At 44.5% G+C, this 25274-nt stretch overlaps 1 protein-coding gene and 1 long non-coding RNA gene across 5 annotated transcripts in view; both read left to right on the top strand.

The window, feature by feature from the left end:
* Positions 1-25274, top strand: part of GNB1 (G protein subunit beta 1) — a 75502-nt gene that overhangs the window by 35331 nt on the left and 14897 nt on the right. For 3 of the 4 annotated variants that reach the window (XM_040264125.1, XM_040264121.1, XM_040264123.1), the window contains exons 2-5: positions 7766-7814; positions 17963-18065; positions 21972-22010; positions 23519-23625. In XM_040264125.1, the coding sequence (XP_040120059.1) occupies positions 18009-18065; positions 21972-22010; positions 23519-23625 (203 nt within the window). In that variant the 5' untranslated portion in view covers positions 7766-7814; positions 17963-18008. The remainder of the gene's footprint in view (positions 1-7765; positions 7815-17962; positions 18066-21971; positions 22011-23518; positions 23626-25274) is intronic. The other variant, XM_040264124.1, reaches the window with a different exon arrangement.
* Positions 23637-24418, top strand: LOC120880648. Its single transcript, XR_005725075.1, has 2 exons — positions 23637-23896; positions 23960-24418. It is a non-coding gene; the product is annotated as an uncharacterized LOC120880648 (long non-coding RNA).

Genomic DNA, 25274 nt, shown 5'->3' with positions numbered 1-25274 from the left:
CACATTTAATATTTTATCTGATTTTCTTTTAAAAATTGCACACAGACTTGTTTTTAAATGACAGTAAGTATTGTGTCAGGGTAAGCCCCTGGGCTCAAATCCAGATGCCGGGTGTCACACCAGCTCTGCCACTTGTTCTTAGTGCAGCTTTGAGCCCAGTTACTGACATTCCTCTGCCTTGGGTATCTTTTCTGTAATTTTGTAGAATTGAAATGCCAAGGAAGGATGATAGCAGTACGCACTCGTTGGCGTTGCTGAGGAGTTAATCAGATGGCTGTAAAGTACTTAGCAACATAGCATTGGGTACATAATAGTTATTTGATAAATTTTATGGTTGATTAACCTTTTGATCTATATCTTTTTCGCAGACATACATTAGAAATCTAGTTTGGGGGCATAGACTCTATATCAGTTTAGTTGTCCATAACATAAAGGGTACACTGCAGATGCGGTGCTTAGAGTGGTTCCTGAGACCCACGTGCATACCTGGGGGTCAGCCCTTCCGGATGTCACTGTGACAGAGCACATTCACCCCCCGAACGTGAGGCCAGAAGAGGATGGAGGAGAAGATTGTGTCTCCTCTGGATCTCCTGAGTTCCAGTTGTGACATCTTTCTCATTTTTTCCACTGTTTTCCACTTTGGGGGGAAAATGTCCTCCAGTCTCTTCCTGGACTTTGAGTGTATGGTTTTTGCTTGGAGTTAGCTCAGGACAGCACAGTTTTCTCCCAGTCTCCAGTGTTGCTCTTGGGAAGTAAGATGCTGCCGACTCTTGATCCTGTGTAGCACCAGTTTGTTCCATGTGGAAACTTTGAGGGTCCTGCCTCTGGTGTTCTGAAATACGATGTATCTTGATAATAACAGTGTCTTTTCTTTCATTATGCTTGGCCCGTGGTGCGTCTTTTCCGCCTGGAGATTGAGATAGTTCCAGGAGGAAATGATCAATGCCAGGAAGAAGTGGTGATATAGTTGTGCTCCGAGCATATTGCAGTTTTTATTCATTTCTGGCTATATATTTCCGTAGCTCGTCCTCCAAGAATGTGTTAAATGTTCAGTAGTTACTGCTGTGCTTGATGGTAAAGTTCCTCTTCCATTGCAAACATTTGAGCTATTCTCCTAGGCAGACCTAAATTGGGAGAAAGTTGGAACTCTGCAGGTCATATTGAACAGGTTACCACCCTTCTGCAAAAAATAAGTACTTTTCCTCATAACTTTTCCCCAAGAGATTTATTGTCACATTGGAAGCCACAATGAAGTGTGACTTTTTTAATGAACGCAAGAAAATACAGGATAATTTAAAAACTAACTGAACAGGGTTAGAGGTTTTTTATTCGGCAGCTGGAGTTAGCCAGATCTGTTTCTGGTTGGAGCATCACAGGCATTCCTGGGCGTCCCTTGCAACTTCACATGGAGCTGGCTCTCCCCAGACGGTGATGGTGGGAACGGCAGCCCAGCACATTCTTTCATTTTCACACTGCTCAAGAATGATGGTGTGGACATGAGACTCCAGACACATCCCTGTAGCACATCACCACAACGTGTGGCTGCTAGTGTTCTACAGCCTGGTCAGACTCGGAAAGGACCCAGCGGTTGGAGCTGTCAGGGGCTTTACAGTGGAGTTAAACTAACAACCAGTAACAGAACACTGTCTGGAAAGTCCCCAAATATTTGTAAATTCAACAAAGATTACATCATAAGGGAAACTTGAAAGTATTTTAATTTGAATGAACACGAAAACAGAGCATACCAGCATTTGTGGAGCATAGTGAAAGCAGTGCTTATAGGGAAGTATAAAGAATTAAATGCTGACTACAGAAAACAGTGGTCTTACCGCTCTAAACTTCTACTGTAAGAAGCTAAAAGAAGAGCAGGTCGATTTCAAAACAAGCGGAAGGAGGACAGTAATGACAAGAGCAGAGTTATGTGGAAGTGAATGTAGAAACACAGTAGAGAAAATGAGTGAAACTGAAAATTGGCTCTTTGAAAAAATCAAATTGATAAACCTCTAGCCAGCCTGAGAAAAATAGCACTTAAAACACTGAGAAAATGAAGAAAAATTAATGAAATATGAAAAACTAAAAGTTAAGTATTAATTCATCTTTTAAAAAATGTGCACTGTTAAAATGCCATTGATTGAGCCGTTAAATCATGAATGTGTTATTGTGCCAAGTTTTCCAGCTACTACAGAAGCTCTTTCTTACTATATTGGTCAGTGAAAAAAAATTTTTCATTTTTAAAAATAGTTATAAAATGTTGTTTTGTGACTTAATCATCAAGTAATCTCATCTTTTACTTGATCACTGCAAGGGTGTGTTTTTAAATCTATGTTCGCTGTTGGTTGGCCGTAGTATTTCCCTCCTCCAGCTTTTTTTTTTTTAATGTTATTGTTATTCATTTATTCTTGGCTGTGTTGGGTCTTTGTTGCTGTGCGGGCTTTCTGCAGTGGCAAGTGGGCTGTCTAGCCGCAGTGGCTTCTCTTGCTGCATAGCATGGGCTCTAGGGTGCAGGCTTCAGTAGTTGTGGTACACGGGCTTAGTTACTCCGAGCGTTTGGGATCATCCTGGAACAGGGATTGAACTTGCATTGGCAGGTGAAATCTTGACCACTGAGCCACCTAATTTTATTTGTTTAACAGTTGAAGGAGAGTTTTTATTTTTGCGTCCTGCTAAATATTGGGGAGGGAGTTGAAGCTGATCACTTGAGCACTCTGTGTATTAGTTGTGCAGTCATGTCTGAACTTTGCAACCCCATGGACTGTAGCCCTCCAGGTTCCTCTGTCCATGGGATTCTCCAATGAAGAGTACTGGAGTGGGTAGCCATTTTCTTCTCCAGGGGATCTTACCAACCCAGGGATCGAACCCAGGTCTGTTGCTTTGCAGGCAGGTTCTTTGCCGTCTGGGCCACCAGGGAAGCCGTTGAACAATTCAAATACATGTTGATTAAATCCCTTTCTTGAAGTTTTTTTTATAATAAATGTCGATTGTATCATACACCTAGTTTTGAGTAACTTTTGAATCTAACTGGAGCAGTGAACATTCTGTACTTGCACCAAGATTTAGCAATTTGTAACATTTTCTTTCTCTGTGTGCTTTTTGGTGAACCATTTGATTGTTGTAGGTGTAGATACTTTATCTCTACAACTTCAGCCTGTCCCAAGAACAAGGATGTTCTTTTACATTTATCTCAAAATCTGAACATGGATTCAGTGATGCCAAATCCAGTCCACATTTAAATTCCCTCAGTTTTCTTCAGAATGTCTTCATGCCTTTTTTAAATTCAGGGTTTAACCAAGTTCAAATGTTGTACACTTCGTTGTCATGTCTCCTGAGGGCTGCTACCCTCAGACTTATTCCTAAATTTGGCTAGGGGACCTTCTTCACATTTTCATTTCCCACTCTTCAGAACAGTTTTGCGATAGAGAATTAATCAGAACTGAGAAGTTTACTTTGTCTTGTACAAGCACCCAGTCCTTTTGGCAGAACTGTTAGGACTGGATTGTTCTGAATTCAGCCTTTTTTCAGGTTTTAGAAAGGTGAAGGGGTGTGTGTGTGTCATATTCTCAGTGCCACCAGTAGGACTTAGACACCTCAGAGTTTGTGACAGAATGTATGACTGTTCACATTGAGCAGCATAAGGACTCATCAGTGCCCTCAAGTCTGTTCTGGCCAGGTGTGGGTAGCTCAGAACTGCAGAGAAGAAACCAGGCACCTGTGTGCTCTTGCTGTCTTGGGGTTGTGTTGGATATAGGAGGAGTCATTCCCAGGACCTTTCCTTGATCTGAAATTTTAACATCATCAGTAAAGGAATTCTCCAGGTGTGTCTCTATAGAGGGTTTGGGTTTTAGATTTTGAAAAATACTGAAAAAAACAATAATCATACAATTACTAGTATTTGGTACTTAAAATCTCATGATGTACTACAATATGTACAAAGAAGTTCATCACAGATATTTAATATTGGTAAATTAACAACTACACTAAATCAAAACATTGGCTTAGTTGATCTTATCAAGACTGTTTAAGTGCCTAATCTTTGACACAATAATAATAATTCCATATTCGAAAATCTGTTCTGAGGATATTAGCCTAGCAGACTTTGGCAGTCGAGCACCTTGCCTAAGGGAACCAGGTGTCTGTGGGCCTGAGAACGGTTGAGTCCCCAGCCCCTCGCTTTTGTGCACTGGCCTCTCTGCTCTGGGCCGTGTTAGTCTAGTTGTGTTGGTCCTGTGCCCTGTGGGATAGTTTCTCACACTTGCTTCTCTGCATGTAGCAGGACCCAGGTAGGTAGCACGCACATTGGTTTTGTTGCCTTGTGTTTTCAGTGTCTGGCACACTCTCACATTACAGGCATGGAGATTTTATCTGTGGAGTGAATGGATGGTCAAGGGATTTGACTTCCAAAAACCAGAGCTGGGAGGGGTGTGGTGTGCAGCTGTCTGTCCCTGCGAGGGAGTGGTCTGGAAACTTTGTGCTGCGCAGGTTTACATAAGTGGCCCATCCACAGAGGCCCAGAGGGAGGGAAACAGGGCTCACACCCCTCTTCCTGGAGGCTCGCCACTGGTCAGCAGAAGACTGTCTAAAAGCAGCATTGTTTATTTGGGGTATTAAAAATGTTTGGTTTGCTTGTAAAATTGACTTTACAGTTGGGTGTTTACACTGGTAAATCTATGATTTGAATTTTATTTTACATACTTAAAATTTGACTAAAAGTTGATCTTTAAATGTTGGAGCCTTTTTCTTGAAGTTTATGTTTGTATTTTCCTCCAACTTCTCTTTCTAACTGGATTGCTTTCTAAGAAGATTAAAGAAGAAATACTCAGCGTGTGCTCATGCCACCCCTTCCTGCCCGCTGTAGCCGCACCCTCCTGGTGGGCTTCAGGGTAACTGGGGTGTCCACCGCCCGCCTGCGGCCTGGGGGCCACGCTTCCTTCTGACTGCCTGTGCTGCGCCCTCCCCTGTGAGCCTGTCAGCCAGGCTCAGTGGAGCGTGCTGAGGTGCTGGGCTCCTAGGGGTTCAAGGTGTGGCTCACTTGCCACTGTGCCTTTTGCCTCTGGTCAGTGTGGTGGCTTCGTAAAATGTACACTTTGGTTTTTTAAATCCCTGTTTGTCTGATTCCCTGTAAAAGTGGTGCTTCTGGTTTAGGATCATGTAGTCATGTATGGATGTGAGAGTTGGACTATAAAGAAAGCTGAATGCCGAAGAATTGATGCTTTTGAACTGTGGTGTTGGAGAAGACTCTTGAGAGTCCCTTAGACTGCAAGGCTATCCAACCAGTCCATCCTAAAGGAAATCAGTCCTGAATATTCATTGAAAGGACTGATGCTGAAACTCCAATACTTTGGCCACCTGATGCGAAGAACTGACTTACTAGAAAAGATCCTGATGCTGGGAAAGATTGAAGGCAGGAGGAGAAGGGGACAACAGAGGATGAGATGGTTGGATGGCATCACCGACTGAATGGATGTGAGTTTGAGTAGGCTCCAGGAGTTGGTGATGGACAGGGAAGCTTGGCATGCTACAATCCATGGGGTCACAAAGAGTTGGACACGACTGAGTGAACTGAACTGAATATACGCTGCTGTCTGAGACTGTGGTCTTGTTCCCTCTACTGGGTTCTATGGGCTGGGCAGTCAGAAGAAGACCCACACTTGGGTCTTGTATTCACCCAGAAATGAGTCTGGGCAGCACTCCCTGTGAATCTCAGGTAGTGGGGTGGTAATGGGAGGGGTTCAGAGGTGCTCTCAACACCCTCTGTAGCTAGAGGGTAAATGTTCTCGGCTCCCACAGAATAGGCAACTTGAACTTTGTTTCATTCTTTGGACACAAGACAGTCTAGGCCTTTGACTTAGATCAAACTTGTGATACATTTTTCTGACTATTCTATACTTTTGTCTTCCTGTCTCTTGATGTGAAAAATCCCTGAAAGGACTTGAATTTGGAGATCCAGTTGAGGGCAGCAGTCACCCATCACAGAGAACAAGCAGTCTCAAAAGTCAGCTGTGCCAAGATTGCATTCTCCTGTTTTAAATTTGATGTCCGGGTGAAGCCTTCGGTGCCCATTCCTCAGAGCTCCGCTCAGTAGGTTTGTGAGCATGAGCCATAGTGTACCCTGTCTCCCTCTTATTCCATACCTGCTGGTTGGCTTGGGTTTTGCTTTTTCTCTTTTCTCTCTCTCTGATCTTCTGGCCTCCAAGGTATGTGGGACCTTAGTTCCCTCACCAGGGATCAAACCCCTGCCTCCTGTATCTGCAGTGCGAAGTCTACCACGGGACCACCAGGGAAGTCCCTGGTTTTGTTTTTCCATGCACCTGTTAACAGCACTTTTTGCTCCTCCCATCCGAGGTAAAATTCATAAAACCATTTTGAAGTGGACAATCAGTGGCATTTTAGTAATTCACAGAGCTGTGCAGCCATTGCGTCTCCCTAATTTCAGAACACCATCTCCCCAGGAGGAGCCTGTGTCCTTGTTATTGTGCACAGAGTCCCTGCAACCCCTGCCTTCTGTCTTCGTGGGTTTGCCTTTTCTGGGTGTTTCATGTAAACAGCCATACAGTATGTGACCTTTTGTGTCTGGCTTCTTGACATAGCGTAATGTTTTCAAGGTGTTGTCCATGTATCAGCGCTTCATTCTGTTCTGTGGATGAACAAGATTCCATTGTGTGGCTGGGCCTCATTTGTTTGTTCATCTGCTGATATTTGGGCTGTTGCTACCTTTTGGCAGCTGTGACTAGCGCTGCTGTGGACATCTATGTGTGGGGACTGAGTGCCTATTTTCAGTTCTTTGGGGCGTATAACTGCACGTAGAATTGCTGGGTCGTGGGGTGGGTCTGTGATTAGCTTTTTGAGGAATCCCCGCACTGTTTCTTCCATACTTAACTTTTATTGCTGGATAAATAGTATGTACTTGCTTATAACATATGCAGCATAATTCAACAGTAAAACTGTTTTGTTAAATAAATGCCTTAGAATTCACAGTTCAGCTGGGGGACATTTCAGCTTGTTGATGCCTGTCCCAACGCCGAGATTAGATGCATGTATGGGAGTTTGTAAACATAATAGTGAGTTGATCACTAGGCAGGAGGTAACCTGCGAAACATCCCAAAGTGGCCCTTCCAGATAGAGTGTCATTTGGAGAGATTACCAGAGCATTTTAAAATGTATCGAAACTTAGTTTCTGGGAAAGAACAAGCACGTATTTCCAAAGAAATCTAGAATGAAATTTATTTTTGTACTGGCTGCATTATGATGAGAGGCAGGTCTGGAGGCTTATTGCCGTGTCTTCTGCCCTGGCATTCTGGACAGGAGGTCCATTTTGGATGGTACCAAGGCAGCTGGAGTGGGCTGGAGGGGTGGGCAGGGTGTCTGTCCAGGTGGACTTGCCTGCACTGAGGGGACATTCACATAAGATCATCTGGGGGAGGTTAATCTTAGAAGTGTCTTGAATTACAGTGATTTTTCTGTTTTTGTTGTTGCTGTAATTTTTCTGGTAACACCCCTTCCCCCTGATTCTTTCCAGTTTAATTCAAAGTATTTTCCCTAAGGCATTTTTAAGGTGTGTGTGTTTTTTGTTTTTTTTTTAAGAAATTGAGATCAATTTTCTTCTTTTCCACATTGAAGAACTTAACCCTGTTAATACAAAGTACTGTTCAGTGATTTGGGAGAAAGAAATGGTGACAAGGAAGGGGCGAATTCATGGTTTCTTAAAGTGTATGGAATATCGTGCCTCACAATGTTAATCAATGCACATACAGCCTTTTCTCTGTTGCAGACAATTTTACATGTTTGGGAGAACAGACCAGCAGCACTTCTGAATTAAGGTAATTTTGATATAATTTGATTTTATCAGTTTTTAGAGTAGAATGTTTACATTTCTCCAGGGTTTTCTTTTTTCTTCTTAAGAACCTGGTTTTTGTTATAGTTTTGCCCATCTCTTTAAGCCAGTGCTGGTTTTCAGAATAAACTGATCCAGAGAAAGATGTTTTCTTCCAAGGTTCCCTCCATTGTTCAGCATGGAGGGGTGAGGTTCTGGAGTTAATGGTCCACATTCTGGACAAGAGCAGTATTTCTCCAACTTCTTCCAGGAGAAAGCGGGAGAGCCTCTTTGTAATCAAGTCTTAGTTGGAGCACCAGCTGATGATACAGATTGAAGGTGAAGCCATGAAATCCAGAAAAAACTCCAGTACATTTGTACGAGGTGGGAGAGATAAAGCAAAAGTGTCGCAGTTGTTAGGGGTAACTAGGTGAGGGCATCCAGTTCTTTATGTTTTTCTTCCAACTCTTCGCAAGTTGAAATAATTTAAAATTAGAAAGCAAAACTAAATTGAATGAGTTAGGTGCTCGGACAGTTGGGTATCCATACATAAAATGTGAGGTTGACACTACAGACAGGAATTAACCCAAGATGAATCATAGAACTTAACGTAAAGCCTAATACTAGAAAACCTTTACACGAAAACATAGAAAATCATTGAGACTTCGGGTTGCTAAGTTGCTGCTAAGTCACTTCAGTCGTGTCCAACTCTGTGCAACCCCATAGACGGCAGCCCACCAGGCTCCGCCGTCCCTGGGATTCTCCAGGCAGGACTTCTGGTTAGGCAAGGATTTCTTTTTCTTTTTTTTGCCACCGTGCAACTTGTGGGATCTTGGTTCCCCAGCCAGGGATCAGACTCTGTCCTCAGCAGTGTAAGTATGGAGTCCTAACCGCTGGACTGCCAGGGAATTCTGAGGCAAGGATTTTTTAGTGACATCAAAGACACAGTCCATTAAAGAGAACATTTTTAAATTGGACTTGGCGACAAATTTAAAAATGCCTGCTCCTTCTAAGACACTGAAGAGGATGAAAAGACAGGCCACAGAAAATATTAACAGATCACATGTCTTCTAGGTAACTTGTGTCCAGAATAAGTAACGCACTCTTAAAATTCAGTATTAAGAAAACAACCCAGTACAAAAGCAAGTGATTTGAGCAGAGATTTCACCAGAGAATATAATGAGATAGCAGATGAGCACGTGAAAAGATGGTCAGAATTATTAGCCATTGGGAAATGCAAATTAAAACCACATCGAGACACCACTAACCACCTACTCCAGAGGCTACAGTGGAGAAGATGCACCAGGTGCACCCAGGGTGTGTAGCCAGTCCAGCGCATGGACGGGGGCCTGAAAAACGGTGTAGCTGCGCTGAAGACAGCTCGGCAGTTTCTGAATATGCCGAGTGCATGCTGGTCACATGATCTGGTGCTTACCCAGGAGGGATGAGGGCAGGTGTCCCTGTAGAGACCACGCTGAGGGCGCACAGCCAGAGCACGGGAGGGTGCATCCTGTGGGATTTGCGTGTGTAAAGTGACAGAAAGCAGACGCATGGGTGCTAGGGGACAGTTACAGAGGGGCACAGGAGACTTGGAATGTGGCTGTGTTATTTGTCTTTAGGGAGGTGTGGTTTCAGGGGTGTGTTAATGTTTCAGAATGTATCAAACTATCTGTTTTGTTGTGTTACTTACTTTCAATAGAGATATTTTAAACTGAAGGAACAGTTAGCATATGAGCTGCCTAGCCTCAGTCTGATGAGTTCCTGGTTAGTTACCCTGGCAGCCACTGTTAGGCATAGTTCCACCTCTGTGGAGACCTATTTCACTGGCTGGGTAGGAAGTGTGGCAGGTGAAGGAAGAGGTGGTTTTCTGTTACTAAATCATTTCAGGTGGAAAATCCTGTTAACTGCTTTTGTAACAAGTTCTGTTTAGTGAGACTTCGCTGTGGTTCAGTCAGGTGTTAAGGACCTTTTGTGGATCCTCATTGAGTCCTTATGGCCTGTTGAGGTAGGGATTGTTTCTGTCTCCATTTTCAGACCAAAAGCCAGACACAGAGGGGTTACACCTGCAGACGAGCGTCAGGCTTGGGGGATGGATGTGCAACCCCTGACACGTGCAGCCACACTGCCTCCACCAGCAAGGCCTGCTAAGGCATGCGGGACACCCAGTGGAGTTGATCGTGGTTTGCTGGAAGTGAGTGTAAAGACAGATTATCTGCACAGTGGTGTGCATGTGGCACGGTGGAGAGCAGTCTTCCCCCAACGTGAGGGTGGCAGCCCCTCAGAGGGGCCTCTGTCGCGTGCGGCTGACTTCAGTCCGACCACCTTTCCCGTTTAGCCCTTCCTTCCTTCCGGGTGCGGGCATCTTAGATGGTGTCCATTGTGTATTAAATTTGGCTCTGAAATCATTAGAGCAGAACTTCCTGACTCTCACAGGGAGACTGGGGAGACCTGAGTACTGGGCGGGGGGAGTCTCCCCATGTGCCACTGAGCATTTGGAAGCCGCAGAGGCTTTCTGGACGCACAGGTTGTGGGGGCGACAGCCTGCAAAGGTGGGCTCTGGGCTGCAGGTGGGTTCTCCCCTTTTGGAACCCGCCCGCCACACCCTGCACCCTGCCTGCTTGGGCTCCTCGGCTCCCACTGTGCAGTGCTGCCAGGGCCCTGGGGTCTCCTAGGTCTGCTCCAGTGCTTTGTTACCTATAAATGCAAGGTGGACTGAGATGCATGTTCCTTTCTGGTTCAAGAATTTTCTTAGCAGGCACAAAATAGTATTCATGTGCTGGGTTAAATAAATCTGAGTTTTAAATTATTCAGTACAATAGCAGTATGTTTGCAACTTTTTAAAAGCTTTCTATAACATGCTTCTTATCAGATGTTTTGTTATGAAATGTAAATTCTTTATTTGCATTTTACTATTTTGAAGGTAGAAAAATTACTATTTCCAAATGTGACATTGCATAGGAGCCATAATTACCTTCTGTATGGTGGTAAAACTAGATAGTGCCTTCTAAGTAATGGGCTTTAGTAAACAAAATAGGGAATCGGCAGTACTTGATACCATTTCTGTGTAGGGAGGATGGAGCGGCGTTACAAAAGGTACTTTTTTTACTTTCTGTGTGCTCTGCAGTCTGTCCATGGAGCCAGAGTACTTGCCTACTGTCTCCAGGTACATGGTTGGTTTTTTAAAGAAACTATTTTGGTGGGAGAGGGTGGCTTTGTGCAGCTTGTGGGATTTTAGTTCCCCAGCCAAGGAGCAAACATGAGCCTGACAAGCAAAGTGCCAAGTCCTAACCACTGGAATGCTGGGGAGTTCCTGGTGTGTGGTTAGCTTTTGTTAGACAGTAAACCCTCTGGGTGCTTTTAGCCCTGTGATGGTCCTTCTCACTCAAGGACTGGTGCCGGGTCTTGGGAAACCAGAGAAGTGTGTTCTGGAAGATGTAGGAGCCACTTCCAGGCAGCAGACCAGATCCCTACATGGCACCAGGGGCTTTTCCTCTCCCCTGATGTCTGGGTGTACATGGATTTCTTAAGTTGATACACAGGTTCCCAGAAATTCAGTTTCCGTGGAAGTGGCTTTTGGCTGTCAGTGACTTTGTGAATTTATCTGTGTATGTTTTATCATGATTTGAAAGTATGAGAACATTTATTTTCAAAAGGTAGTAAACTGAAGGGGCTTCCTAAGAACCTACTTGCCAACGCAGGAGACATAAGAGATGTGGTTTCAATCCCTGGGTCAGGAAGATTCCCTGGAGGAGGGCATGGCAACCCACTCCAGTATTCTTGTGTGGAGAATCCCATGGACAGGAGCCTGATGGGCTGCAGTTCATGGGGTCGCGGGGTCGCAAACAGTCAGACAGGACTGAAGTGATTCAGCACACACTGAGACTCCTTTTCCTGCTTAGAGAACATCAGCTGGGAACCTGGAGCCAGTCAGACCTTTGTAGCTCTAATAGGTAAATTCACTTTCCCAATGAGAGTCCATGTTGTATCTTTTTTTCTTTCTATTTACAGAACTAATATACCATCATTTTATCAATTGATTTCTGGTGAGAATGGTTACATTTTTACATTGTACTGATGCTTCAGGGAATATGCTTAAATTGGCCTTAGATAGTAGATTGAGAAGGAGGCTATGCTACATTGTCTTAAGTGTAGAATGTGCGAAGCAAGTCTCCCCTGTATGCATTGTCTAGCAGTAAACACTAAATGGGGGCTGTGCTTTTTCTTTAAAAACTTGTATTTGGGGGGCTTCCCTGGCAGTCCAACAGTTAAGACCCTGTACTTCTAATGCAGGGTTTGTGGATTTGATCCCTGATTGGGGAACTAAGATCCCACATATCTGCTGTGTGGTTTGGCTAAAAAATAAATAAAATTTGCATCAGAAAATTGAGAAACAGGAAAATCTCATGAGATAGCTTAGATGTTGGGGGCAGACTATTTAAACTATTGCATTAAAAATTTTTTTTTTCATTTATTATCTTATTTTTGGCTGCTCAGAGTCTTCGTTACTGTGTGTGGGCTTTCTGTAGTTCGGGTGAGCAGGGACTGCTTTCTGGTTGGGCTGGCTTCTCTTGTTGCAGTCCATGGGCTCAGTTGACTTGGGGCATGTGGGATCTTCCCATACCAGAGATGGAACCCATGCCCCCTGCATTGGCAGGCATATTCCTATCCCCTGGACCACCAGGGAAGTCCTAAGTCATTGCATTCTAAGAAAATGTAACACAGTGTCAAAGAGTATGTGTAAGAATTTGCTGGATGCTTTTTAAATCCAGAGCCAGATGAGAATTCTAGATGTAATGGGAACTCCTATCTTAGTCTCCATTACCATCTTTTACCTGTATAAAAGCTAACTATGGCTTACTGAGTGTTGAATATGTTGATATCTGCTACTTAGAAGATAACGAATGTTCCATCAAAACTTATTTTTTATCACTTTTGAATCAAATAAGCCTCCAGGGTCAACCACTGAGTTGTTCAGACAAATTTGGGCATTATTGGGACTGACTCTCACAACCAACCAGCTAACATGGCAGCGTAATCCATGTCAAAATACAGTACGATCTGCTTGAGGAATACCTATGCGTCTATATTTTTAAAATGAGACACATGACAAATTGCATATATACTTGCAGTCAAACAGTATTAAGAAATAATGACTTTTAAAAATTTACTAAGAGAATGTTCAAACATAGATTAAAAGAAGAATATTACGTAAAATCATGCAGCTCGAACAAAACTCTCCTAGTTTTGTTTAACCTCCCTTCTTCCTATCAGAGTCTCATTTCCCTCAGAAGTAAAAAGCACGTCTTATGGTTATAGGTTTTAGCTTCATTGTGACAACGAACAGAAGAGCTGCGACTCCTTGTCATCAGATACCCTGACCATACTCAGGTTGTCCTGGTTTTTTCTGTACATTTGGATTTTAAATCGATTCAAGGTCTCTTAACATTTAAAAAGAAACTATTCTAATGGAAAATTGAAACATAGAAAAAGTTAATAAATAACATAAGGACCTCCTATCACTAAACTAAAGCAATTACCAAGTTTTGGCTGAATGTGTTTTTCTATGCCCTCCTGTTTCCCTCCTCAGTTTTTTAAAATCGAATTTCAGACCCAGCATTTTATTCTTAACTCTGTCAGCATCTACTCCCCACCCCGGGGAAGCCTGGGGGTGCCCTGGGAGGAGGTGTCCTGTGCCCTGTACCTTGCCCTGTGGAGTTGTGCTGCCTCAATTTCGGAGATTAACTTGGATTTGGGAATGAAGGGAAAAAAACAGAAAAGCTGGTGAAATTGGTTTAAATGCCTCATGCGAACCCCTCTCTCCAAATGCTGCTTTATTTGGAGGTGAGGTGTGGAACCTGTTTGGCCAAACAGGTCAGCAGACTCCTGCCCCTGGGGCACAGGGTACCATCAGGGCTGCTGCCTCCCCAGGCAGTTAAGTGCAGCAGGGGCCCTGGTGGTTGGTGTCTTGGCTGCCTGCCCTTCAGTGGGCTGAGCCCGCCTGTTCTTGGCTGCTTCGTGGAGGGTGCACTTCGTGATCTGATCGCTGATCACAGAAAGGCTTCCGGAGCCCTTTGCAGTGATCTCACTAGTTCTCTTCTCCACCCCTGCACTCGCAGACCAGACTGGAGAGTGAGGGGTGGACGTCACCTTCCTTGTCTGTACAGAGCCACAACCCAGATTATACTTTGATACAGTGGAGAGGACTGGGCTCTTGCTAGGCTGTGAAGCTGCTCGAAGCCGCTGCTGGACATATCATTTCACAGTACTTGCTTTTTACTTTACATTTCTGTGGAAAATGTTTCCTAAACAGGTGAAAGCTGGTGGCAGATGTGGGTCACAACAGAAGTGAGGCTCTCAGCAGGTCCTGTCTTAGTGGATTAGACTGATCAGGGTGCTGAGTCAGCATGGCCAGTACTTAGTTGTGACTTTGGCCCTGGAGGAGAGAAGGAGCCTAGGCCAGGTAACCGATGGTGGGCTTCCTGGAGGCTCTGGGGGACTGAGGACAGTGAGGAGAGCAGCAGAGACGCCACATGTAAGTGAAACCTTCAGTGTTCATTCGTCTGTCATCAAAGGAATTTGAATGGCATGTCCAGCCTTTGGAAAAAAGAGAAAAGTATAACCAGTAATTCTAACAAAAATGCTGTTCTTATGTTTTGGTCTTAAAATAGCTAAAATTATTACACACTTGTTTTTCATTTCACATATAATGAACATTTTTCAGGGTTTTTATGCTGTCTTCATTATTGTTATTAGTGATATTTAATAGTTCATCCAGTAAAAAGTTAATATCAACTAGTTTGCTCTTTTTTTTTAACTGAAAAATGGAGGAAAAATTGTAAGTGCTTCTTGGTTCAAGCCCAGATAACTGGTTAACTTACATATATACATATTATATACATATACATAATCTTTCTTTTTCCCTTATCCATACATATATTTATTGATAATGTGAAAAATCAGAACTGCCCACTAATTCCTATGTTTCTCCAAAAATAACCATTAACATTTTCTCATGTATGTAGAAAAAAGATTGCTTACTTATGTGAGCATAGATGTGTAGTCTTTTTATAGACACAAAAGGAGAAGTTTCATCCTTTATGTACATTCCTGTACCCCATTTATCGCATTTGCTGTCTCTCCACAGAAGAACATTTGGGGTTTCAGTTTGTGGGAGTTCAGAGTTGTTCTGCTTCCTGTCAGTTTGTTCTGCACGTGTGTGCATGCTCCTTGCTGTCCTTGGGGTGCTGGCTTCTCTTTGGGGGAGCCTTCACTGCCTGGTCCTTTCATGCACATCCTGTGAGGCCAGTTCAGTATCCATTAGCCCGGGAAGGAGGAGGCCCTGGTTGGTGCTAGGTCACAGTGAACCCCAGAGCCCCCTGGTACCCCTCATCAGGGAAAGTCCCTCTACAGACACCTTCTTCAACATGGCAGAATATAGAATATTGCTGAATTTTGTTTTAAATGTCTGCCAGTAGTTTCTCTTTCTCACCAGACTGTAAGATAAAAAATTTTGGACCTTTCTGGACTCTTATTTTTATTGGTAGTAGCCTGGTTGCTTAGTTGGTTAAAGAATCTTTCAGCAATGCCGGAGACCCAGGTTTTATCCCTGGGTGGGAAAGATTCCCATGGAGAAGGAAATGGTGACCCACTCCAGTATTCTTGCCTGGAAAATCCCATGGACAGAGGAGCCTGGCAGGCTGCAGTCCACAGGGTCGCAAAGAGTGGGACACTACTGAGCACCTTTTCTTTAAATATTAACAAATACGAATTTTGGGTCTCTTGAGATTTAACTGTGGACACTGATCATAGACAGAACTATAATCAAAAGGCAATGTTAATAATTTAATGATGAAAGAAATAGATCCGGTTTTCTTCTCTTTGCTTGTGGCTGAAGGTTGAAGTCAGCAAGTACTGTTACTGCTTCTGAAATTTTGTGAGGTAACTGAATTGGAGTTTGTCATTTTAAAGATACTTAGGTTTTCAGTAAGTTAATTTCTCTAGTTTGAAGCAATACGTCTGGATGATTATCATGTATGTATTCTTCTATAATATGTAAAAAAGAGCATCTAGTTAAAAGAAATATTTAAGATCTCAAGAGCAATTCCACCTAGTACTAGAATTTGGGTCTTGACCTGTTTATCTTGATCCTAGGAGTTTATTGGGTTTTCCTTACTTAAAAACTAGCTCAGCTTTTTAGTGTTTAAATTAAGATCAGAATGTATGGTTTATTGACTAAAACTCACCATTTAATTCAGTGTACCTCATAATAACGTTAGTTGTTAGTTTTCTTCCTGTGGATTTTGGAAGGATTGAAGGAAGTCGCTTATCCACAGACTAAGAACAGTTCTTTACTGATGGGGGCGGGGGTGTTACTGGGGCAAAACTACCCCCGACTCAGCGGACTGTTCCTTATGATAATAACTGATCACGTGTGGATGCACGTGCTCAGGAGGGTGGGGTGTGCAGCACAGTCTGGAAGCTTAGGGGCACATCAGCACAGCTTTCTATTTTAAAATGATTTCGTGTTCTCTTGGCCCTGTTATTTCACACATTAATATTCATCAGCTGCAGTCCTTTGAGTTTATATGTGAAGACGAGAGAATCAGCCCAGTTATCGTGGAGGGTAACTTCAGCTCAGCTCCACTTGTCCAGGGAGGTGCGAGGGGTCTGTGAGAGTGAAACTTAGAGCACCCCCTTGAAGCAACGCCTCTCTTGTCACTTGGGCTTGCCTCCCCTGCCTTTGACTGTCCTACCGAGATGCCTCAGTCCCACGTCCGGCCCTACCCATTAGTCCTTTCCTGGCAGTGGTGCGGACCCCCTTTTAGGGTCAGTGCTAGGGCCTTGCTGTCTCTGGAATCCCAGCGCTTCTGTGCTTCCTGCGCGGTGTGCCCAGCAGCCAGTGGGATTTGTTCCGTGAATAGACCAGGGCTGCAGGGGCAGGTGAGGGCAGCAACCAGGATGTAACATGCTTTTCAAAGATGCTTTTTACTGGGGAAAGTATTCTTATTTTCTCAATAAATATACATCAATACAAACTATATCATAATTATTTTTTGTGAGGAAAAAGAAAGTCTAGTCAGGGAACTAACAACTGTGTTTCTTGGGTCATCCAGATAATTTCCCCCAGATGTGCTCCAGTCTCAAGAAAATAAGGGACACTGTTAATTAAATATCTGGTATATATTATAATAACCTTGTGACTTTCACACAAAATCGAGGATGGAAGAATCTCCCCCTCTGTATTTGCATAGGAAATTGAGGCCCTTGTAATATGCTGTGCTTGCAGGTGGGAGCTAATTGTGTTCTTAAGTGATTAAAAGATGTTTGTGATTGTTTCTTTGGCTTTGTGATATGTTGGTCACAGTTAGGATTGACTTAACAGCTATGTTCTTGGTCAGAAGTGCAACCCCCAACTATGGCATTCCCCTGGGAAAATACATCTCTTGTTTAACAGATAATTTTGTTTTGACAGTGATTTCAAGAATAGTGTCTCATGAGCCTAGGGGTGGGGCTGGGGCAGGAGTGGGCAGCAGGGTTGCTTGTACTGAGCCCTCGTGGGCCTGTGCCTGGAAGGGCTGCAGTGATGCTTCTGAGTCTTCTGGGATCCCAGAGCCCATTTTGGTGGGAGAGTAAGTTGTCCTGAATCAGAGGCCTGCTGGACACCAAGCTGAGTCCTTCTGGGATTGCTGTGTGACCTGCTGATGTCCTCTGGGCAGTCATGGGTTCAGGGTCATCAACATGCCTTTGAGGTGCTAGGTTACCAGGTGGCCGCTGTGCCCCATCGTGAACTAACTGCCCTGAGTTTTCACGTGAGAGCTGTTCTAAACATCATTCTTAGGTTCTTGAGTTTATAGTGAGGTCCAGATCCTCGGTGAAAACTGCTTCTAGATAGACTTTCTCTCTTTCAGCCCACCACCACCTTCTGTGCTGTCTGCTGGACACTTGTCATTTTTTGAGACTCACGTACAAGAGTGCTTAAACTCTGCTGACCCAGCCCTTGTGGGCATTTTACGTGTTCTGATGAAGACCAAAGAAAAGTTCTCTGACTTATAAAGAAACCACAGCTCTCAAAATTTCAATTCCCTTTTCTCACCAGCTTCATTAAATGACTCAATCATTGTTTATTCATTTTTGGTATATGTTTTTCTCTTTCAGATCTCAGATTCTTTGAGGTGGCTTTGAAGAGCACTAAGATTAGAAGATGAGTGAACTTGACCAGTTACGGCAGGAGGCCGAACAGCTTAAAAACCAAATTAGAGTACGTAAACTACCTGTGTGCTTCATTTTATTAATCATTTGGATTTCAGGTGTGATGTTACCATTTTAAGGAAAGATGGATTTCAGAATGGCTATTCCTTGTTTTGGATTGAAATTGAATCTTAATTGGCCCAGGATGTAGAAACTATAGATCCAGATGTTTGGCCTAGTACCTTATTTTCTAGTATATTGTTACTTGAATACACGTAGAATGTTTCCATAGAAATGATAGACATCTTTCAGAGCCTCTTTTCTTAACCTTGGGAATTAGCTTCGGGACCTTCTTTTGGCCACCATACAGAGTGTGGTGTCTGCTTCCCTACTGTGACCCCTGAGTTGAGGGCAGGAAACTTGTATAAAAGCAAGAGTGTCAGCAATAATAGAAGTATTGTAGGTGTGGGTGATTTGTTCTTGAGTGCTCCCTAGGGAGGGTTTTGGCTGTTAGAGACGCTGACTTGAAGATAAAAATGGCTGGGTCCCGTCCAGCTGCCCGTTGGAAAGAAGGACAGTTGCAGAGTTGTCCAGCACCTCCTCACCACTCCTCCATGTAGTCTGCTGGTGGGTTTGCAGAGGCATGCTGCAGAGCCACGGGTATTTCAAAGGGGAACCTAATTATTTCCTTTTAAATGACCGATTATATGCTCCAAGGGCCTGATGATAATTGGAAGGAAAGACCAGTGTCATTTTAGCCAGCTTCTTAACTGAGCTTGAGAAAAGATAAGGGGATTATTTGAGATATGCACCAAAGAGGAGACAGAAGAGATCCTTCTACTGTAAGAATTTCCAGTCTCAACATTTAAAAGATACAATATAGCTCAATAAGAATAAGGAGGACAGCAGATTTGTTTAATACGTCCGGCCACACTCTGGAATATAGAAATCAGAACTTTGTTTTTCTAACAACAAATTGTTGTTCATAAATAGTGAGTTCAGATCTATTTGTAGCAAATAAAGTTTGTATGGTATAGGTTTAAAAAAAAATCCAAATATTGTGGGAAAAAATAAAGGTTGAAAGTGAGTGTTGGCATCTCAACCCATTTTCTGTGAAGCACATGCAGCCCTCCTCATAGGGGACAGGTCTGTCCTGTGAGCCATGTATGGACTTGAAAACTGTACAAGGAAACCAGAAGGATTAATTTTTAGCAACTGTATCTAAACCAGTATATATAAGATTACCATATTGACATGTAATTAATAAGTACATTTATTGCATTACACTCTTGGTGCTGAGTCTTGCCAATTCAGTGTCTCTAGCACAAAACTGCCTCAGTGTGCACCTCTGGCATCTTCATGGCATCCCCTCCCCATGGACTGTCCACAGGTAGAGCCAAAGAGCTGAACAGCCCTACCTTTGAAGCCCTGCTGGTTTCTTTTTCTTTGCACAAAACAGAATTGGCAGTACATCAAACGGGAATGGAAGACTTTCTCTAACTAAGGAAAACCTTTTTTCCTGCTTGCCCAAGAAACACTACTTGTTAAAGAATGCAGACACAATGAATCCAACAGGAGATGGTAGATGACGCTTGGAGGGTCTCTTTTTCTTAGATTGGTATTTCAGCTGAAAGACCCCAAGGCACTGTCTCATCTGACCTGTGGTGGTGTCAGTGAAGAACGCTGACTGAAATGTGGTGCGTCTTAGACACACGAGCTTCTGACAGATGAAGGAGAGCTCCAGGGCTAACCCTGCCAGTGAGCACCCCAGGCCATGTGGCATGTGCGGGCACTGCAGTTACTGTGGCCCAGGTGGATGGCCTCACCACGTGCTGTCCTGTGCTGGCGGGACATCCACCCAGATACGGCCTGACTGACTGCAGGCCAGGGTGTTCTCCTCTGCGGAGGGGCACGGTGGTGATTTTTCTCATCACAGGCAGACTGGAGCCTTGGCTAAACAATAAGCCATAGTGAACATTGCCCCAGGCCGTTTAGTTGGAATTGAGTCTGAAGAGTGCTGAACATCACTGTCAGTCTTAAGCAGCTGCAGAGATGGCTCCTATGAGAAGGCTCTCTCCACAGTGTAGATGCTTGTCCTGAGGCGTGCTGCAGACTTTTACACCAGCACTTGTGGGTCCTGTGTTTAGTTTCTAAAATGATTTTTCTGTGCTCTCTTGTGTCATCACAGTCTGCTGTGGACATTACAAAATCCATTTTAATCTCTGGACACTAACCAGGGTGAAGCTGCTTATGTCCTTGGTTTGCTTTTTCCTTTAATTCTTGTCTAGTATCCCACCCAGGGCCTTCCCTGGTGTCTCGTGGTCAGGACTCCAGGCTTTCACTGCGGTGGTCTGGGTTCAGTCCCTGGTCAGGGAACTAAGATCCCACAGGCCACGTATGACATGGCAAAAAAATTTTTTTTTAAATACTCGTCTTTTTTTTAAATTGAAAGCCTTGTATAACATCAGTAAGAACAGTATTCAGAAGTGAATATTGAACATAGGGACCATAACAAAACCACGCATGGGAGACCTGCTGCTTGGGATCTCCCCTCCGCCTGGTCCTGACACCAGAGTAGGTGCTGGCACAGAAATACTCAATTATATAATTTTCCTGTTTTAATTGTGTAATTAAATAGGCAGAATTAACTGAGCACAGTGGCTTCTAATAGGATAATTTAAGTTGAATTTGGAATCTAGCTATTTGGTACATTTATAATAGCAATCTCTTTGAGTATGTCTCCATGTTCCAGATTGGTAAATACTACCACCAGCTTCATGAAGTTAAAATAATTAGCAGTGAGGCTGTTGGCCCTTGGAGAAGGTCTCCTGGACGCCTTCAGGAGCGTTCACATGAGCGTTCAGATGTGTATCAGTGAGCACAGGTGGGCAGATGGCTACACAATGACAGAGTTTTATGAGAAATTGTCAGTTTCCTTTAAAATTATTCCTACACCCAAATTTTCTTAGGCCCCACTCCTACACTCAGAGTCTTATCCTTTCAAAGCCAATGTCTCATTTCCCTTCATAATGTGTGGCTTTCTGTTTGTAAAAGTCATATCCAGATTTGAGATTTCCAGATTTATTTTCTAGCAGCTTGGATCGCTTAGGAACAACAAGGACATCTTCATTAGCTTCAGGAACATTCCTTTTTATTACATTTCTTGCCTGCTTCACAAGGTCATTTCACAGATAAGAAAGCAAGCAGCAGGATGTGACCAGCCAGAGATTTGGTTGCCTTGACTCCAGACCCTTTGCTCCTTTCCATAGAGGTCAGCCTCAGTGATTGTTTGGCTTGAAAACATAGTCCTGAGTTAACATTCTAGAAGAAAAGTTCCATGGGCTGGCCATTTAGTGCTTTTAGACATTGTTTCTTGGGCCCCACGACTCAGGACGCAGGTGCAGTGCTATGGAAGGTGCTGGAGTCTGCAGAAAGGGGTGTGGGCATAGGAGTGCTGTGCATTAGTGGGGGGGTGATCTGCGGGGGCAGGGATCTGCAGGCTGAGATGTGTCCGTATGTGGCTGGTTCTGTGTCCACCATGCCCTGGGCTTGAGGCAGGGTGGGGAGGCTCTTGGTAGAGGCTCTGAGATTGCTTCCCTTGTGTAGCTCAGCTGGTAAAGAATCCGCCTGCAGTGCTGGACACCCTGACCCTGAGTCAGGAAGATCCCCTGGAAAAGGGATAGGCTACTCACTTCAGTATTTCCTGGGCTTCCCTGGTGGCTCAGCTGGTAAAGAATTCACCTGCATTGCGGGAGACCTGGGTTCGATCCCTGGATTGGGAAGATCCCTTGGAGAAAGGAATGGCTACCCATTCTAGCATTCTGGCCTGGAGAATTCCATGGACTTTATATCCATGGGGTCGCAAAGAGTTGGATACAACTGAACGACTTTCACTTTAACTGAGACTGTGGCCTGTATCTGGGGGAGCCTGTTCTGGGAGCAGCACTAATGTCCCATTGTCCTTGTCATTTCCCAGGATGCTCGGAAGGCGTGTGCAGACGCGACTCTCTCTCAGGTAAGGACCATTGACGCAGAGTCACTGACTTGATATAGAGGCTGGTGCTTGTGGAGCCTGCTCTGAGCCTCTGGAAGGAGCTGCTCTGACTTGGTGCACAGCGAGGGTGGGGCCCCTGTTTGAAGGCTCTCATTTGCAGGTCATTGTCAATCCTGGGCATAGGCTGTGGTGAGTTTTAGATAAAACATAAATACCTCTCTAGCTTTAAGTAATTATGTCCTCTTACAGAGGTCAGAGTCGTAAATATTATTACAGTTTCGATATGGATGTTTTGAAGTTCCTCTCCCTCCCTAATTAGGTCTGCCTTAGAACTTTAGTTTCTAAAGTCCAGTTTGGCAGATTCTCAGAGATTTAAACCCAAGTTATGACCCATGGCTCCACTCCTAGGTACGTACCCAGAGACTAGAGCTGATGCTCAGACCAGCTGGTGTACGAATGCTCCCAGCAGCTGTGTGCCCTCAGGGGATGAGAGCAGGGCCAGGCACAGCCTGTCCACACAGTGGGACTTACTCAGCCATAGAAGGGTGAACCTCGAGACATGGGTGCTCAGTGAGAGGAGGTCACATGTTGTGTGATTCTGTGTATATGAACTGTCTAGAACAGATCACCCTGTAGAGACAGAAATAAATTCATGCTTACCCAGGGTTGAAGAGGAAGCTGTAGGGAGTGACTGCTTGGTGGATGAGGGGCTTCCTCTGGGGGTGATGATGAAGATGGTTTGGAACCAGATACCACTGACAGTGGAACAATGTTGTGAATATACTAAATATTGCTGAATTATATATTTTCAGATGGTGAATTTCACCTCGTTGAAAAAAAAAAATTTTTGTCTCAACAGAAATGTGAAAGAAAAATTATATTCCTTCTTCTGTTGAGGATGATTACATTTTTTTACATCATCTCAATGCTTTAGAAGCTATTGTTTAATTGGGGTTAAACAATAAGCTAAAGTTAGACTGCTGGGGTCACCTACATTTGAATTCTCAGATGCACTTTGGACTCTACATTTTTTAAAGCCCACTATGGTGACACACTTACCATTTGTCGACCCAGAGTCATGAACATCAGGTTCTTGTGTGTTAGGTGAACAGTAGGTGCACATGCAATTTTGTGCCTTAAACTCCAGAGTCCAGCTCAGCATACACAGCACCAAGCAGTCTATGTTCCTGGAGCCCTGTTAAATGGTGACGTAACTGAGGAGGCTGTAATTAGGAGGAAGAGCAGCCTTTGAGGGCCGGACAGAGACAGGAGGAGCTGGGCCTGGATGGCCAGTTAGCGCACTGATGGGGGTTGGGGGACGAGGCTCTGGGCCAGCACCAAGCTGCTGCGCCTGGGGTGGGGCCTCACGATGGAGCGAGGCTGGGCTAACTGGCAGGAGCCAGGCAGGCACAGCCATTCAGGGCGGTGGTGTTACTGAGCAGAGTGGGTGTGAAGGAGACTTCGGCAGTGGGGGCGGGGGGAGAGTGTGCCTCCCATAGTGTTAATTCTTGGTAACTTTTATTTTTAAGATCACAAACAACATTGACCCTGTGGGAAGAATCCAGATGCGCACCAGGAGAACGCTGAGGGGACACTTGGCCAAGATCTATGCCATGCACTGGGGCACCGACTCCAGGTGTGTGGGCGGGAACGCGGGCATGTGGGCATTCATGGTGGGGGAGTGGGGCCGGAGCCCACAGGCTGGGATTGGTAAAGGAAAAACTGGGCACTGCTGTCAGACGTGTAGCAGGCAGGACAGTGGCCACACTGCTGTTCCCCTGTCACCACCCTCCCCTCAACTTTGTCTTCCCAGCTCCATGGCACAGTGCCTGTGCCACCTCAGGTGGGGTGGTGCCTGTCCTCTGTGTCCCCTGGGGGTTGACCTATCCCCTTTGTGTCACCTTGAGGTGTGACCTGTCCTCTCTGTGTCACCAGGAGGAGCTGCCCTGTCCCCTCTGTGCCATCTTGAGGGGTGACCTGCCCACTGTGCCATGGCTCTTCTTTCCAGCCTGTTCTTGTGGCCTCATGACCACACCTTCTGGTTTTGGTCACCTGGTTCAGGGATCAAAAGCCAGTCCATGTGGTGTCGGGAGAGTTCAAACAGTGATACATGTGTCCTGAGGGCCTCCACTGGGTACGGAGCATGTACATGAGAGGTGCTGTCTCTGCCTCTCCCTGGCCTGCCCGCCACACCCCCTTTTCTCTAGTGATCCCTCTGTTCCTTGAATTCTGCCTGTGTTCACAGCTCTTTCTAAGTGACTAGTCACCATTGCTCTCTGGGCCTCCTTCCCCTTCCTCGTCCCCTGTTTCCCTTCACCTGCAGCATTGCTGAAATGAAATCCATCCAGCTCCTTCTGTCTTCCTGTTGGAGGGTACTGGGAATCTTTCTTCATTTTTCCTCCCAAATAATTAAAGAAAAAGCCATGTGATGTTGTGACTGTAATGTGTTTTTTCAGATTCCTAACATGTTATACTTTGAGCATCAGATGCTTTTCTCTGAGTTGCATTTTTTTCATGTTTTAATTGTTGGGAATTTTCTGCTTGGTATTTTTTTCTTTGTTCGTGAAATTGGCTGCTTTAGTGTGTCAACAGCTATAGAACAAAAGATTCTATTTTTAGTTTGTTCTGTACAGTATCCCATACAATTCCAAATGCAAATGAGAGCTAACTTAGATCCTGTTAATGATGGCAATGATCAGAAAGAATAGAAGAGGAAAAAAGGAAAATTGCCCTTACTAATCCATCCATCTTAGACTCTTTTCTCAAAAAATAGATGGCCATCTTATAGTGTCTTACCCTTGGGGTCTTTGCTGATCTGTGTTAACATCAGTGTCCTGGTTAGACAGGAAGTTGGATGGACAGTGATGTGTCACTTGTGTCCTGAGAGGTGACCGAGAGCTGTGTTCGAAGAACTATGGCAAGTGTGTGGCCAGAGCTGTGACGATAAAGAGAGGGGCTTAGGGAGCAGGGAGCCCCTCGATCATGCAGGTGTCCTGACCACATCCTCAAGGCTCTGCATGCCCTCTAGTTCGAACACAAACTCTACTCGGGAATCCAGTGGTGGAAGGTGCAAACGTGAAGACGCAGCAGCTCCAGTTCAGGGTTGTGGTCCCCACGGAGCAGGGTGAGGCAGAGCACCAGGAAGGCTGCTGGGCGCCACCTGGCTTGTTCACTTTCTTGGACAGTGTAGGGTACATGGACGTGTGTTGTACAGCTGCTTTTCAGATGGCGATTACTGGTATAAAGCCCTTACACAAGGGCTGTTCTATGATCATAAACTAGGAA

The sequence above is a fragment of the Oryx dammah genome, unplaced genomic scaffold, assembly GCF_014754425.2.
Source record: "Oryx dammah isolate SB20612 unplaced genomic scaffold, SCBI_Odam_1.1 HiC_scaffold_21, whole genome shotgun sequence".
Classification (NCBI taxonomy): domain Eukaryota; kingdom Metazoa; phylum Chordata; class Mammalia; order Artiodactyla; family Bovidae; genus Oryx; species Oryx dammah.
This window is presented reverse-complemented; position numbering and strand designations above follow the sequence as displayed.